Genomic DNA, 12,197 nt, shown 5'->3' with positions numbered 1-12,197 from the left:
TACAGGTGGGAGTCTGTCTTAATCTGAGCATTCAAAAAATTCCCAAGAGTTTATCTAGTTATAGATTTTTCCTTATATTCTGACTGGAGTAGGAAGAGCTATTTCAATCTTCATATCAGAACTTTTTAGGGTCAAGGTAGCGTTCTTAAAATGTCTTTGGTTATTGCTTTCATTTCGGTTATCATCTATATACCTCAGAAACTTCCATATTTATAACATCATTGTTTTTACTTTTTAGTCTTTCATCTGCATTTTGGGGAAATGTTTCTCAAGTTTGCCTTCCAAAATCACTGATACAATATTCCATTATGCCAAGCTTCCTCTTTACTTCTTCTACTCTATATTTTAATTCTTCCAACAGCTTTTATTAAAAGCCTTCCTTATTTCATCTGGGGCTCATCATCATCTCACTCCTTAATGTTCTGTCTTCTACTTGTATCTTTCTGAAGACACTGAGAATTTCGTTAAATTATCGCATACATGAGTTTGTTCTTCAGATTAATGCTTTGTTTTCCTTGTATTTTCTACATCACTCAATTAGGAGCAGTCTATTTGGTCCAGGTATTTAAAGGTGAGCAGAGCGAACAGTCTGCCCTTGGCTCTGCTCACTGGCCATGTCAAGCTGGTAGAATCCACCTGTTTCTACCTACATTTGGAGGGCAGTTGGTAGGAAGAGCACTCCCTCAATTCCAGTGTCTAGCAGGCATTCTTCTAGGATGAAAATTTGACCTTCTTTTACTTTAACTGACTGGTTCTATTTCACCTTGATCCATTTCTTAAAATAGCTAGTCTTTTTTTTTTTTTTTTCTTTTTCTTTTTCGGGCCGCACCTAGAGGTCAAACTGGAGCTGCAGCTGCCAGCCTATGCCACAACCACAGCAACATGGGATCCGAGTTGCATCCATGACCTACATCGCAGCTCATGGCAATACTGGATCCTTAATCCACTGAGTGAGGCCAGGGATCAAACCCGAACCCTCGCGGACACTAATCGGGTTCATTACTGCTGAGCCACACAGGGAACTCCTTAAATATCTAGTCTTTGATGGTAGAGCTTGTTTTGAAGCTTCTAGTCTTGCTCATGGTTCTACCTTTGTCCTAGTTCTTAAAGGACAGCACTTTCGTGTCTATAATCTGACCCTAGTCTCTTTATGTTAACAGCACTCCTTACACAGAACTTAAAGATTTACAAAATAAGGGTTAACTTGTCTGACACCTTGAAGGCTGGTTTCTTAGAAGAGAAGATGGATTCCAGCAAAGTTCCAAGAAAACCAGTTTGCAGTGCTTCTAGGGCAATCAATCTTGAGTTATTACGAAGGCTTAGACCCTAGACAGAGGAAGAGCTGGTGTTCCCCAAATTATGGCACCTATGTGGCAAACCTTGCTATTTGTGTGTCATATCCTAAGACTGCAATTACCAGACAAAGACCTCAGCCCCTGCCCCTCCCCTTCATCTCCCATATGCAGATCATGGAGGGAAGAGGCTGGTGATCCTGCATCAAATGATGATTGCTGCGCTGGCTGGTAGGATAGAACTTGTGTTACAGTTTTGCCATGTTCCTTTGCTATTGTGTCTGGCCCACAATACTTCCCTAAACATCCAGCATCCAATGCAAAGGCCGTGGGAGACCAGCACACCTGCTCCCACTCCTGTCTCTCTGAGTTTTCTCAGAGAAATGCTGCTCTAGCAGGCCTGCTGTGAGTGCTGCTGACCAATTACTTTGTTAGCATGGCAGTTGTCCCGGCAAACCGGGCATCTCTCCAGGCCAATAACATGGCCTTCTGGAAGCAATTCACAGAACTGGAACTAGATCAAAGAACAAGGCAGGAGTGGGAAGAGTCTGCCAGTGATATTGTGGTCACCTTTCAGGAGAGGATGGCTGGTTTGCGACCATTAGCAGGAACTAGCCTTGAAAAATCCTTAGCAGTGAGAAACCTATGGGGTTAAGACTCTCAGTGATTGATAAAATTCTTTTTTTTTTTTCCCTGTGATATTGGAGGAAGTTGCCTAGGATGCAGTGGATACTTCACTGAAAGGAAAGCTGTACTACTGCCCCTCATAAAATTCATGCAAAAAAAGATGAAAGGGGCCATCTTCCCCATGGTCACTAAAAATGGCTGGAGAATGATTAGGGAGGGGCTGGTCATCAGCAAGATAGGATAAGTGGGCTTCCAAATGTTATTTCTCCCTAGAAGACCAAGACCTGACCCGTATAATGGTGGCCTCCTCCAGAAATATGTGCTGGATCTGCCTTTCACCACTGGATGCATCAGGGGAAGGGGGAGCCATTCCAATGTATCTTTACAACACTACCCTGCTCCAGGTTCCTTCTGGCCCCTGGCAAACCACACTGAGATGCACCATCTAGAAGCTGTCCAAAAAACTGACTGTCAACAACGAATTCTAGACCCTAAACTGAGCAAGCCAACCAGGACGACCCTTCTTCAGAAGTTCCTCCTCAGTCATTGGCAGAATTGGGCTCAGGGCTGTAGATCTGGGTTAGCCTTTACTCATCCCTGAGGTAAAGTCACAGATGAAAGCCTTTGGAACTGGAAGATGCATTCTTCCTAAGCGCATCCTACAACAGTCCCCGCCCCACTCCCCACCTGTTCTCAGGGAAAATGATCAGCACCCAGGATTGTCACCCAACATGTACTTCTAACTATCCCCTCCTGGTCTCCCACAGCAAGCTCTAGACTCCTAGCCCACATGGATTGAAATGGAATGTATTGATGACAGAGTGACAGGTGATACTTAGAAGCCACCCCTCTTTGAAGTGAGGGAGAAGGGACAGAACAAAAAGAATGACAGAAATCAAGGGTTACCATGACCAATACTAATGCATCCAGGCTAGCCGCCTAGAAAAGAGACTCGCCTCCTACAAGGCTCCATGGAAACCAGCTAGTCTCAGTGCTAAGTCTATTTATTTGGTCAAAGGCAAGGCTTGGGCTCAGATCCTAAATCAGTGGAAGGGAGGAAGGTGAAGGGTGATGATGCTTGCTCAACTATGAATGCCAATGTTGTCAACCCTGCCACTGGTTTGCTCCCCATCAATAAAGCTGACACTGCAAGGCTTGGACCCTGGACCCCTGACCCAACCCCTGAATGCTGACCTGGCAAGAAAGGACTGAAGTTAAGGCTCTGCCACACCATCATTTTTGTTGCCCTGGCCACAGACTATATCCGGGGGAAGCCAGTGTTTCTCTAAATCATGTCTTCTAAAAAGCCCTCTCTCTCTCAGGGTCTTGACACCTGGCCCTGCCAGACCTCTGTGTGCTGCTCTAGAATGCATGGGTACATTTCCCATCACCTGAGTGTCTGCACACTTTCTCCAGGGCTCTGCAGATGTGGCGTGAATGCTGCTTGTCCATTTGTCCTTCCAAATAGGTCACAATTATGAAAGATGATACAGTCACTGACTTGCTACAAATGCTTGTCAGACCATAGTCATGCTGCTATCCTGCTACCCTAGCAGATATTTGGCCTGAAGAATAAGCCTGCCAGTCCTTGAGCCAATGAAAGCCAGGCCATGCCATATACTGGAGCCCCATCTTTGGCAGCAGTGGGGACTAGACCCTGTGCTAGACACTGGCCAAGGGGCTCTGGCCACAAGTGTGCTAATGTCCAGCCCCTGTGACATGGTTTCTGCTCATATTCATTTGCTCTCTGGTTCCCTAAGGGTGCTGGAGCCATGCCCTGGACTCCAGCCTGCTTTGCTGGGCCCTGACAACCTGCCCTTTGCCGTCTGCCGGCTGGTATCCTGCTTTAACCTGAATGGGCACCCCTGGAACCAGGAGGCTGCCACCTGCCCCTGAGCACAGCTGCCGCCTAGCTGTTGCTGTGGGCCTCCATCTGTGGGGCTTGTCTGGACCAATCAGATCAGATATGCGGAAGCTACGCCATCATCACCTCAGGGGGACCCCCATATTCAGGAGAGTTCTCATGCATTCTAGCCACATATTTTAAGTAGTCCTAGTTTACATTTCTCATGAAAATTCTACCCAAGATTACAAAATAATTTTCACCATGGTTAAGTACATCAAACACTCAAAGTCAATCTCTAGAACTTTCATTAATATCAACTCAGTCATTTTATCCATCAAGCAATAAAGGCATGGTTCTTGTAACCAATGAACTAATTAAGGGCATAGAAAAATAGTTTAGATCTTTTAGAAAGTGGTTGAAAAACAAAATAACACAATCTAACTTAAAATGGTTTCATAACCAAAATAGTCTATTTATTATGGACTATGCATTCATTTTATCATGCTATAGGGTGGGGCATTATTGTTTTTTTTTTTTTCTTTTTTTTTTCCGGGGTTGCACTTGTGGGACATGGAAGTTCTCAGGCTAGGGGTCCTGGTGTAGGCTACCACCGGCTACCTGCCAGCCTACACGACAGCCATAGCAACAGGGGTTCTGAGTCACATCTGAGATATACACCACAGCTCACAGCAACACCAGATCCTTAATCCACTGAGCAAGGCCAGGGATTGAACCCGCATCCACATGGATTCTAGTTGGGTTCATTAGCTGAGCTGCAATGGGAACTCCTAGGGTGGGGCATCTAAATGTAAGCAAGCCATTGACCTCACCATATAATTTCCCAGCAGTGCCATCCTGATCACCTCCCCAAGTTCATCCTCACTTTCAGCCACTAAAACAACATGGTGCATGGTTATTAACCATCGTAACCCTTAGTAAGCTCTTCAATATTTGTTGAATGAGTGAATGGGTAGATGAATGAATAGAAGAATGCATATAAATAATGAGTAGAAGCAACGAATAAATCCTCCAATAGAAGTATATTCAGATTTAAAAACATCAGAAGGAGATGGAAATTGGGAGTTGTTGTGTAATGAATATTGACTCCTAGTTTCACAAGTTGATAAGGTTCTAGAGACCAGTGGTACGACAGTGTGAATAAACTTAGCACTATTAAACTGTAAACTTACACATAGCTAAGACGCTAAATTCTGTTTTTTTTAACTTCAATAAATGTTTTAAAAATTGAATGAAAATTTAAAAATCTGAAATGAAATTTACAGAAAAATTCAGAACATGTCTATGAGAGCTATTTGCTCTTAAATTTTCAGCAGTGTAGCCCTGCCTGGCTTCTTCAGTCCTCATTTTCATATGTTATTTCTTTTTTCTTTCATGACTTCTTTTTTTGGAGCCAGTAACTGACAATTCTGTAATTTGATTTATCATAATTAGAGAATCTGATGGTTCTGATTATAAAAATGAAACAAAAGCAAAAACAACTCTTATTTTTTTCAACTGGGGGATGTTCAAAACATAAGAACAAAAAACTGCTCAAATGTATCTTTGCATATAATCTTCAGGAATTTTCATAACTGGCACATCATGAAAACAAAGAAATTTTTGGTTTGCATTGAGCAATGGTTGCTCTGAAGCCAGCTGAGTTAACACTAGCTCCACTATTAACCCAGTTAATTTCTTTGTGCCACAGTTTCCTCATCTTCAAAATGAAGTTAGTTTCTAAAAGCTTAAAAAAGTATTTACCTCATCTATGAAATGAGAGTAATAATTTAAAAAAACTTAAGCAAGGATTCTACCTTGAATTTTACTTGAGCAAGAATTTATTTCATTTTTATAAACTGAACAACTGAACTCTACTTTTAACAATAGGCTAAAAGTTTAAACAAGTAACTTCTCAGTAAGTAATAACTCCTCAGTGCATAATTCCCCAAATTAAAAAATAACCACTCTTAACCTGTTGGTGTAAAATATATACCAAAATAACTATATTGTGTTTTGTATCTTATTTTCTATTTAATGTATTCTGAGCATTTTCTCAAATCAATATATGTTTGAGATTTCCTATGTAATTTAGAATAGATCCAAAGTCCTCAGCTTGGCCTATAAGCCCCAGTATGACCACAACCATCCTTGTCTAAACTTAGGTCCTCTCCTTCCACCCCCAACCTTGCTCACTGAGCTCCAGACACAGGGGCCCTGCTGGTCCTTGGGGATGCTTAGCACGCACTTGCCTCAGGGCCTTTGCACTTCCTATGTCCTCTCTCACAAGAAGGTCTTCTCCAGATTTCCACAAGGCTTATGCTCTCATTTTATTCATGTCTCACCTTTTAATAGGTGAACACCTTATGGAAAGTAGCAACTACTACCTACCCCTTTGCCCTGTTCTATTTTTCATCAGAGCATTTACTCTATAACCCTATAGTATATAGCTATTAGCAGTTAAGACCTGTTTTTCCCAGTAGAATGTTAGTGCCATGAGGGCAAAGATTCTGTCTGTTTTGTTAACGGTGTTATCCCCAGGCACTAGGCTCTAAATAAATATTTGTTGAGTAAATGGATTTTGCTCTAAATTTGTAATTTCATGACTGCACAGAAATCTGTGGCATGGGTGTTGCTTAATGTATTAAACTAATCCCCTGTGTTGAGGTACCATAAATTGTACTGCTGTGGATATGCTTAAATACATTCTCTTAAATGCTTTTGGATTGTTCCTTCAGGGTTAAATTAGCACAGCAGCTTCCTAACCACCCCCCTTTCCTCTTCCCTCTTCCCACAGGGCACATCACAGCCAGACTTCGATCACACTCCTTTCCTTAGCCTGAAGGTGTGGAAGCCCAGCCTCTGAATTCTGGCAGGTTCCTAGTGTGCCTTTCCACACTCAGTCCCCATCGCTGCGCAGAAAGCGACTTTTCACTTTAACCAAGTTGTTCCTCTTACCAGCTTCTCTAATTATGCTTTAGTGTATGTAGTTCCCTCTTACAGAATATATTCCTGTTTCCTTTTCTTTTCTTTTTAGAGCCACACCTGCAGCATACGGAATTTCCCAGACTAGGGGTTGAATCAGAGCTGCAGCTGCTGGCCTATGTCACAGTCACAGCAATGCGGGATCCAAGCCACTACATCTACAAACCACACTGTGGCTCACCACAGTGCCAGATCCTTAACCATGCTGTGGCTCACCACAATGCCAGATCAACTTATGGATTGATGCCAAGGATCGAACCCTCACCCTTCTGGACACCAGTCGGGTTCCTAACCCACTGAGACACAACAGGAACTCCTCCTGTTTCTTTACCTGCGTACATTCCACCCATTTTCCAAGTCCCCCATCAGTCCCTTCTGACTCCATCATGCCTTCTTGGATCTAGTCTGTCTGTATGATCTTTATTTTATTTTATTTTATTTTTGCTTTTTTTAGGGCCGCACCTGTGGCATATGGAAGTTCCCAGGCTAGGGGTCGAATCTGAGCTGCAGCTGCCAGCCTACACCACAGCCATAGCCATGTGGGATCCAAGCCATGTCTGCGACCCACACTACAGCTCATGGGAACGCCAGATCCTTAACCCACTGACTGGGGCCAGGGATCATACTCGCATCCTCACGGATACTAGTTGTGTTCTTAACCCACTGAGCCACAATGGAAACTTCAATCTCTCCCTTCTTTAAATTCCTCTGCTCTTCTTTCTCTATCACTCAAGAGAGCCCTTGACTAAGGGCCAAGTTCCAGCACTTCCATGCTGTAGGTTACAATCGGCAACTTCTTGAAGCACAACGTCCCTTCTCCCTTCCCTTTCTCGAAGTCCTATTGCAATTCTAGCCACAAGATAATAAATAATTTCTAATTTGCCTCTTTTGCCAAAGTCAAAACTCTTGTGCAAAGTGAGACAGTGCTCTGAGGGAAGAAAGAGAATTATTTCTGATAAATATTTTCATCTTCCCAGGTATTTGATCTGCATAGCATCTGTTCATTATCCTTCCATAAGTGATTTAAATTCTTAAACTTCTATTTGAAATCTTTATCAAACCACCATATAAAATACGTTTCTGATGATTTTTTGTTGTTGTTTCAGATTTTGGCTTGTTTTAAGATAACATTATTAAGTATGACATTATTTTTAAAGGAACGCTTACCTCAGAAACTAACAACGGGGTAGAATCTGAGTCATACAGATTATATGGGGGACTTGGGATGTTAGGAAAATCATGAAGTGTGCCTTCCTTTTCCCTGTTTTTATATATGGGAAGTGAAGTTAAAATGAGCAAAGAGGTTTGTAAGAAGGGAAAAACAATTCAAAATGGTGCAGCAGTATGTGGATGAAGGATGTGGGGGAAGATGCTTTTTCTTGGTGATGATGCTGCTGGAAGCCTCAGGCTGAGCGCTCAGCAGAGGTAGGACTATAGCAACACGGAGGAAGGTGATTCTGTAAGTCACAGCCCTTTGCTTTTTAATATCAATAACTTACAGTCTTAAACCAAGCCTCAGATTTTTGCTCAACCCCATGTGCCTTCTGGTAGCCTGGACTCAGGATCCTGCAAAGCCCCCAGGGCAGCCTGGCAAACAGCCACTCACCTTCTTCCTCAAAGAGAAGCCCCATGTGTGCATGCGCCTCTGCTTCCTTCTTCCCACCATCAACTTTGATGAGTTGAGCAATCTTAAAACATCGTTCGTAGAAGTGGTTCCTTACCCACTTGTCTTCAGAATTATTGAAGTAACAGGCCAGAGCATACAAGTTATTATAGACCTCTTCAAAGTATTCTTCAAAGAGAGAAAAACATTATAAAATGCATTAGAAAAATGTCTCAAGGTACATCCCTTCAAATGGCAAACCAATAGAGTGACATTTATTTTGTTTTTCTTTAAAAGCATGATTAACTATTTAAAAAATAGAAATGCAAAAATTAACGTGTTTTAACTATTAAAATAGTTATGTTAATTAAAGGATGTGTGTATGGGAAAAACAACAAAAATCTTTCGGAAAGAGCAAAACATGTTAGAAATTGACATACTCTCTGGTTGAAACACTAGTCTTTATGTAAGACAAAAAACAATGTGCTCAATTCTTTTGGAAGAAATGAGGGAGGTGGTATCACCAAGTAGTTTTCCCATTGAAGATTTGCAAAGTATTTAGGGATTCCAGCAAAAGAAAGTTTCTTAACCATGGCAAAAAGATAAATGAAGGAAGAAGATGGGATCTGAAAAAGCAAAGTATTTTCATCCAGAAGAAAAAGCTAGCATGCAGCTTACAGAGATAAGAAATAATGATCTGGATGACCCCATAAGCTCCATACAATTTCTAGCACTGTTTTCTGGAAATACAAATTAATAGCAATGTTAACAAAAAGTGGATTTCTGTGCTTACATTTTCTTTTTTGAAAAAATATCCCCCAAATCAGGAGCATGCAACAACAGTCATTTGGCCTCTTACAGATCTTATGTTTATCTTTGCTATGAGTATCTTCTTTTGCTCAAAATACATTAATACTAGTCATCCTTCTCACTCAGTTATTAGTTTATTATACTCCTCTTATTTTTCTAAAGTGGCATCTGACCTATTTATACACAAAAAAGTGTGTTAATAAACTGCGAATCAGTCTTATAATCTCCACTGCAATCAGTCATAAACCTAAACAAAAATGTTTGCATGTTAAATTGTGCCTCACTCTTACAAATTTCACTCTATTGGTGGATGTGAACAAATTCATAATCTTTATGTTTCTTTGCATTTGTGCTGAAAGCTCGGTTGTAAATATGTGGGAGCCTCTGGGTTATCCTTCTAAGGATTTTTTTTACAGCATTATCTGTTAGCATTCACTGATACTAACTGTTCACTACAATCAGAAGAGTCAACCTATAAATTCCTTAAAGAATCACAATTTTGAAAAACATTTACACGTTGCCCACTAGGACTCCTATATATTAAAATCAAAAGGCTCAGAAAAAAATTTATATCAGGCTGATTCCAACAAAAATTAACTTTCAAAAACTGTACATTAGTCATTCTAATGTTTCAAAAGAAATTTGTAAAACATCTGTCATTCCTTTACACACACTGTTCATCATCCCATAGGAAATTAAGATTTATCTCAAGATAAGTTTTAGATCTAAAAATTAAAGAGAAGTTTCTCCCTATATCCCTATATCCATTTTTGAAGGAGCTGGGGATGCTGGAGGACCTTTCTGCTTTTAAAGGCCTTTCACAATAGGCAATAGCTTAGGTGTAAAGAGGAGGGTGTCCTGAGTTATATACTTAGATACTCTCAATTTGAACTGACTTTTTTTTTTTTTTTTTTTTTTTGTCTTTTTAGGGCCAAACCTGTGGCATATGGAGGTTCCCAGGCTAGGGGTTGAATCAGAGCTGTAGCCACTGGCCTACACCACAGCCACAGCAATGCCAGATCTGAGCTGTGTCTGCGACCTACACCACAGTTCATGGCAATGCCAGATCCTTAACCCACTGAGAGAGGCCAGGGATCCAACCCGCAACCTCATGGTTCCTAGTCAGATTTGTTAACCACTGCGCCACGACGGGAACTCCTGAACTGACTTCTGTGCTTTGTCTTTCCATTCTGAACTTTCTGTCTAATATGAATAGAGCTCTAAAATCTGTTTTGTAACAATTTATCTTCTTTCTCATATTTAGTGATTAGAGAGTCACTATTTTTTAAAACCTGTAAATCAAGTATTTCGTTTCTTCCATCTTAAAAAGTTATAAAAAGACCTTCTTAAAAAACACACATCTGGAAATGCTTCTGTTTTTCAGTAATTAAACCTTAATAGAAAAACATTTCTAATATTTCATAAACAAAGTTTTTGATTTTGTTTCAAATGAGTTACATAAGCTATTTAGATTACATATTTAAGGGCTACTTGTCAGCTAGACAAATTTTCTATGGAAGAATTGAGTGGTTTTCAGAGTATGAAGTATAAAGGAATGTATTCAAGTTTAGAATCTTTGGGTAATCCAAGTATATGGCCTGTACCTTTTACATTTTAAGGAGTCTTTTCTCCTTGCTCCCAGAACACTTCCTTGAGTTGTCATCAGGTATATTTATAAGATGAAAATCAATTTTATTGTTGATTTATTATTCAGATCAATATTCATCATGCTATCTAAAAAGGAGATCTAATGATGAAATAAATTTGGAAAATGCTCCTGCTAATTTCCCTCTTTCAGTGAACCACGCAATATACGTTAGCATGTTAAAGGTTCTGATAAGTCCTGCAATAAACCAACCTTCTTAATATATATGTTAATTCACTTGGTTGTTTCTCAAACTTATTTCACCAGATAATTATTTTGGTTTTGCTTTATATAAAATGTATAAACAGCCTGTGGGACACTGCTTCAGTAGAACATACTTTGGGTCTCTTAAATAAATGTTATTAGAAGAAAAAAATTGCTGCTTAACCCTTGACAATAATTTAAAGTCAAGTGTAAATAATGTTTGAATTATCTATTGATTCGGTTACCTATTACCATCATTGCCATCCCTTCCCCAGCCCCATGGGGCAGGAGGCCCTAATCATAATGTTACAGATGGCACAGAGATGATTCACAACAGTGGGTAATATAAGAAATGTGATCAGGGACAAAGAAACACTTTAACAACTGAAAAAGAATCCCAAAAGAAATGACTGGCTGACTTTAGACATTTCTTTGGTATAAAACAGAAAGTGGTATTTTGAAAAGTAATTTAAATAACTCTAGGTTCCTGCTCTGCAAGTCTCAGGAGACAGAACTGACCCGATACGACTATTGTTAGCACCATAGCTTTGATTAAATGAACTTCATTGTGACCCTGGAGTGAGGGTCTTTCCAATGAGAAGCAATGAGAATGCTCAGAGCCACATTGCTTTGGGATAATTGTCACAGACCCCATAACCAGATGGAAGGAAATCTTTGAGGCACTATAAACAGATTTCTATATTCTAGATTAAGTGTGTGTGTGTGTGTGTGTGTGGGTGTGTGTGTCTGTGTGTACGGTTTTAAGATTTAGGATTAATTCAAGTTAATAAGAACGAATGTGCATATCCTCTACTCCATTTTCTGGTACATTCTTAAATCACAATTTTTCTCCAATAAAGCTCATGTGTTAAATGTGAGCAAATCATACATATTTTTAAAAAAAGAGCATACAAATGTTTGTGTCTTTCAACTGAAGTATTTCCAATAAAATGTTTGCAATAATTTTAGTTTTCTGTATTTTAACCAGGCAAAAGGCCACTGCATTTTGAAAGTGAGGTGATAACTCTATAGGAGAGTAGTTCTGATCAAGAGGCAATTTGAGTCTATTTAACAAATGCAACCTTAATTACCATGAATATATGATAAACCACTCAGTAAAGAAAATATTTCATTACTTACACCATATGTATAAGACATTGGCTATTATAAAGTTTTTAAATTTTTGGA

General features: G+C 40.0%; 1 protein-coding gene across 4 annotated transcripts in view; it reads right to left on the bottom strand.

The window, feature by feature from the left end:
- TTC29 (tetratricopeptide repeat domain 29) overlaps positions 1-12,197 on the bottom strand; it is a 235,139-nt gene that overhangs the window by 176,640 nt on the left and 46,302 nt on the right. For all 4 annotated transcript variants that reach the window (XM_021101529.1, XM_021101528.1, XM_021101530.1 and 1 more), the window contains one exon: positions 8,354-8,539. In XM_021101529.1, the coding sequence (XP_020957188.1) occupies positions 8,354-8,539 (186 nt within the window). The remainder of the gene's footprint in view (positions 1-8,353; positions 8,540-12,197) is intronic.

The sequence above is a fragment of the Sus scrofa genome, chromosome 8, assembly GCF_000003025.6.
Source record: "Sus scrofa isolate TJ Tabasco breed Duroc chromosome 8, Sscrofa11.1, whole genome shotgun sequence".
NCBI classification, from domain to species: domain Eukaryota; kingdom Metazoa; phylum Chordata; class Mammalia; order Artiodactyla; family Suidae; genus Sus; species Sus scrofa.
Note: the sequence above shows the minus strand (reverse complement) of the source record. Positions and strands in the feature narration are given on the sequence as shown.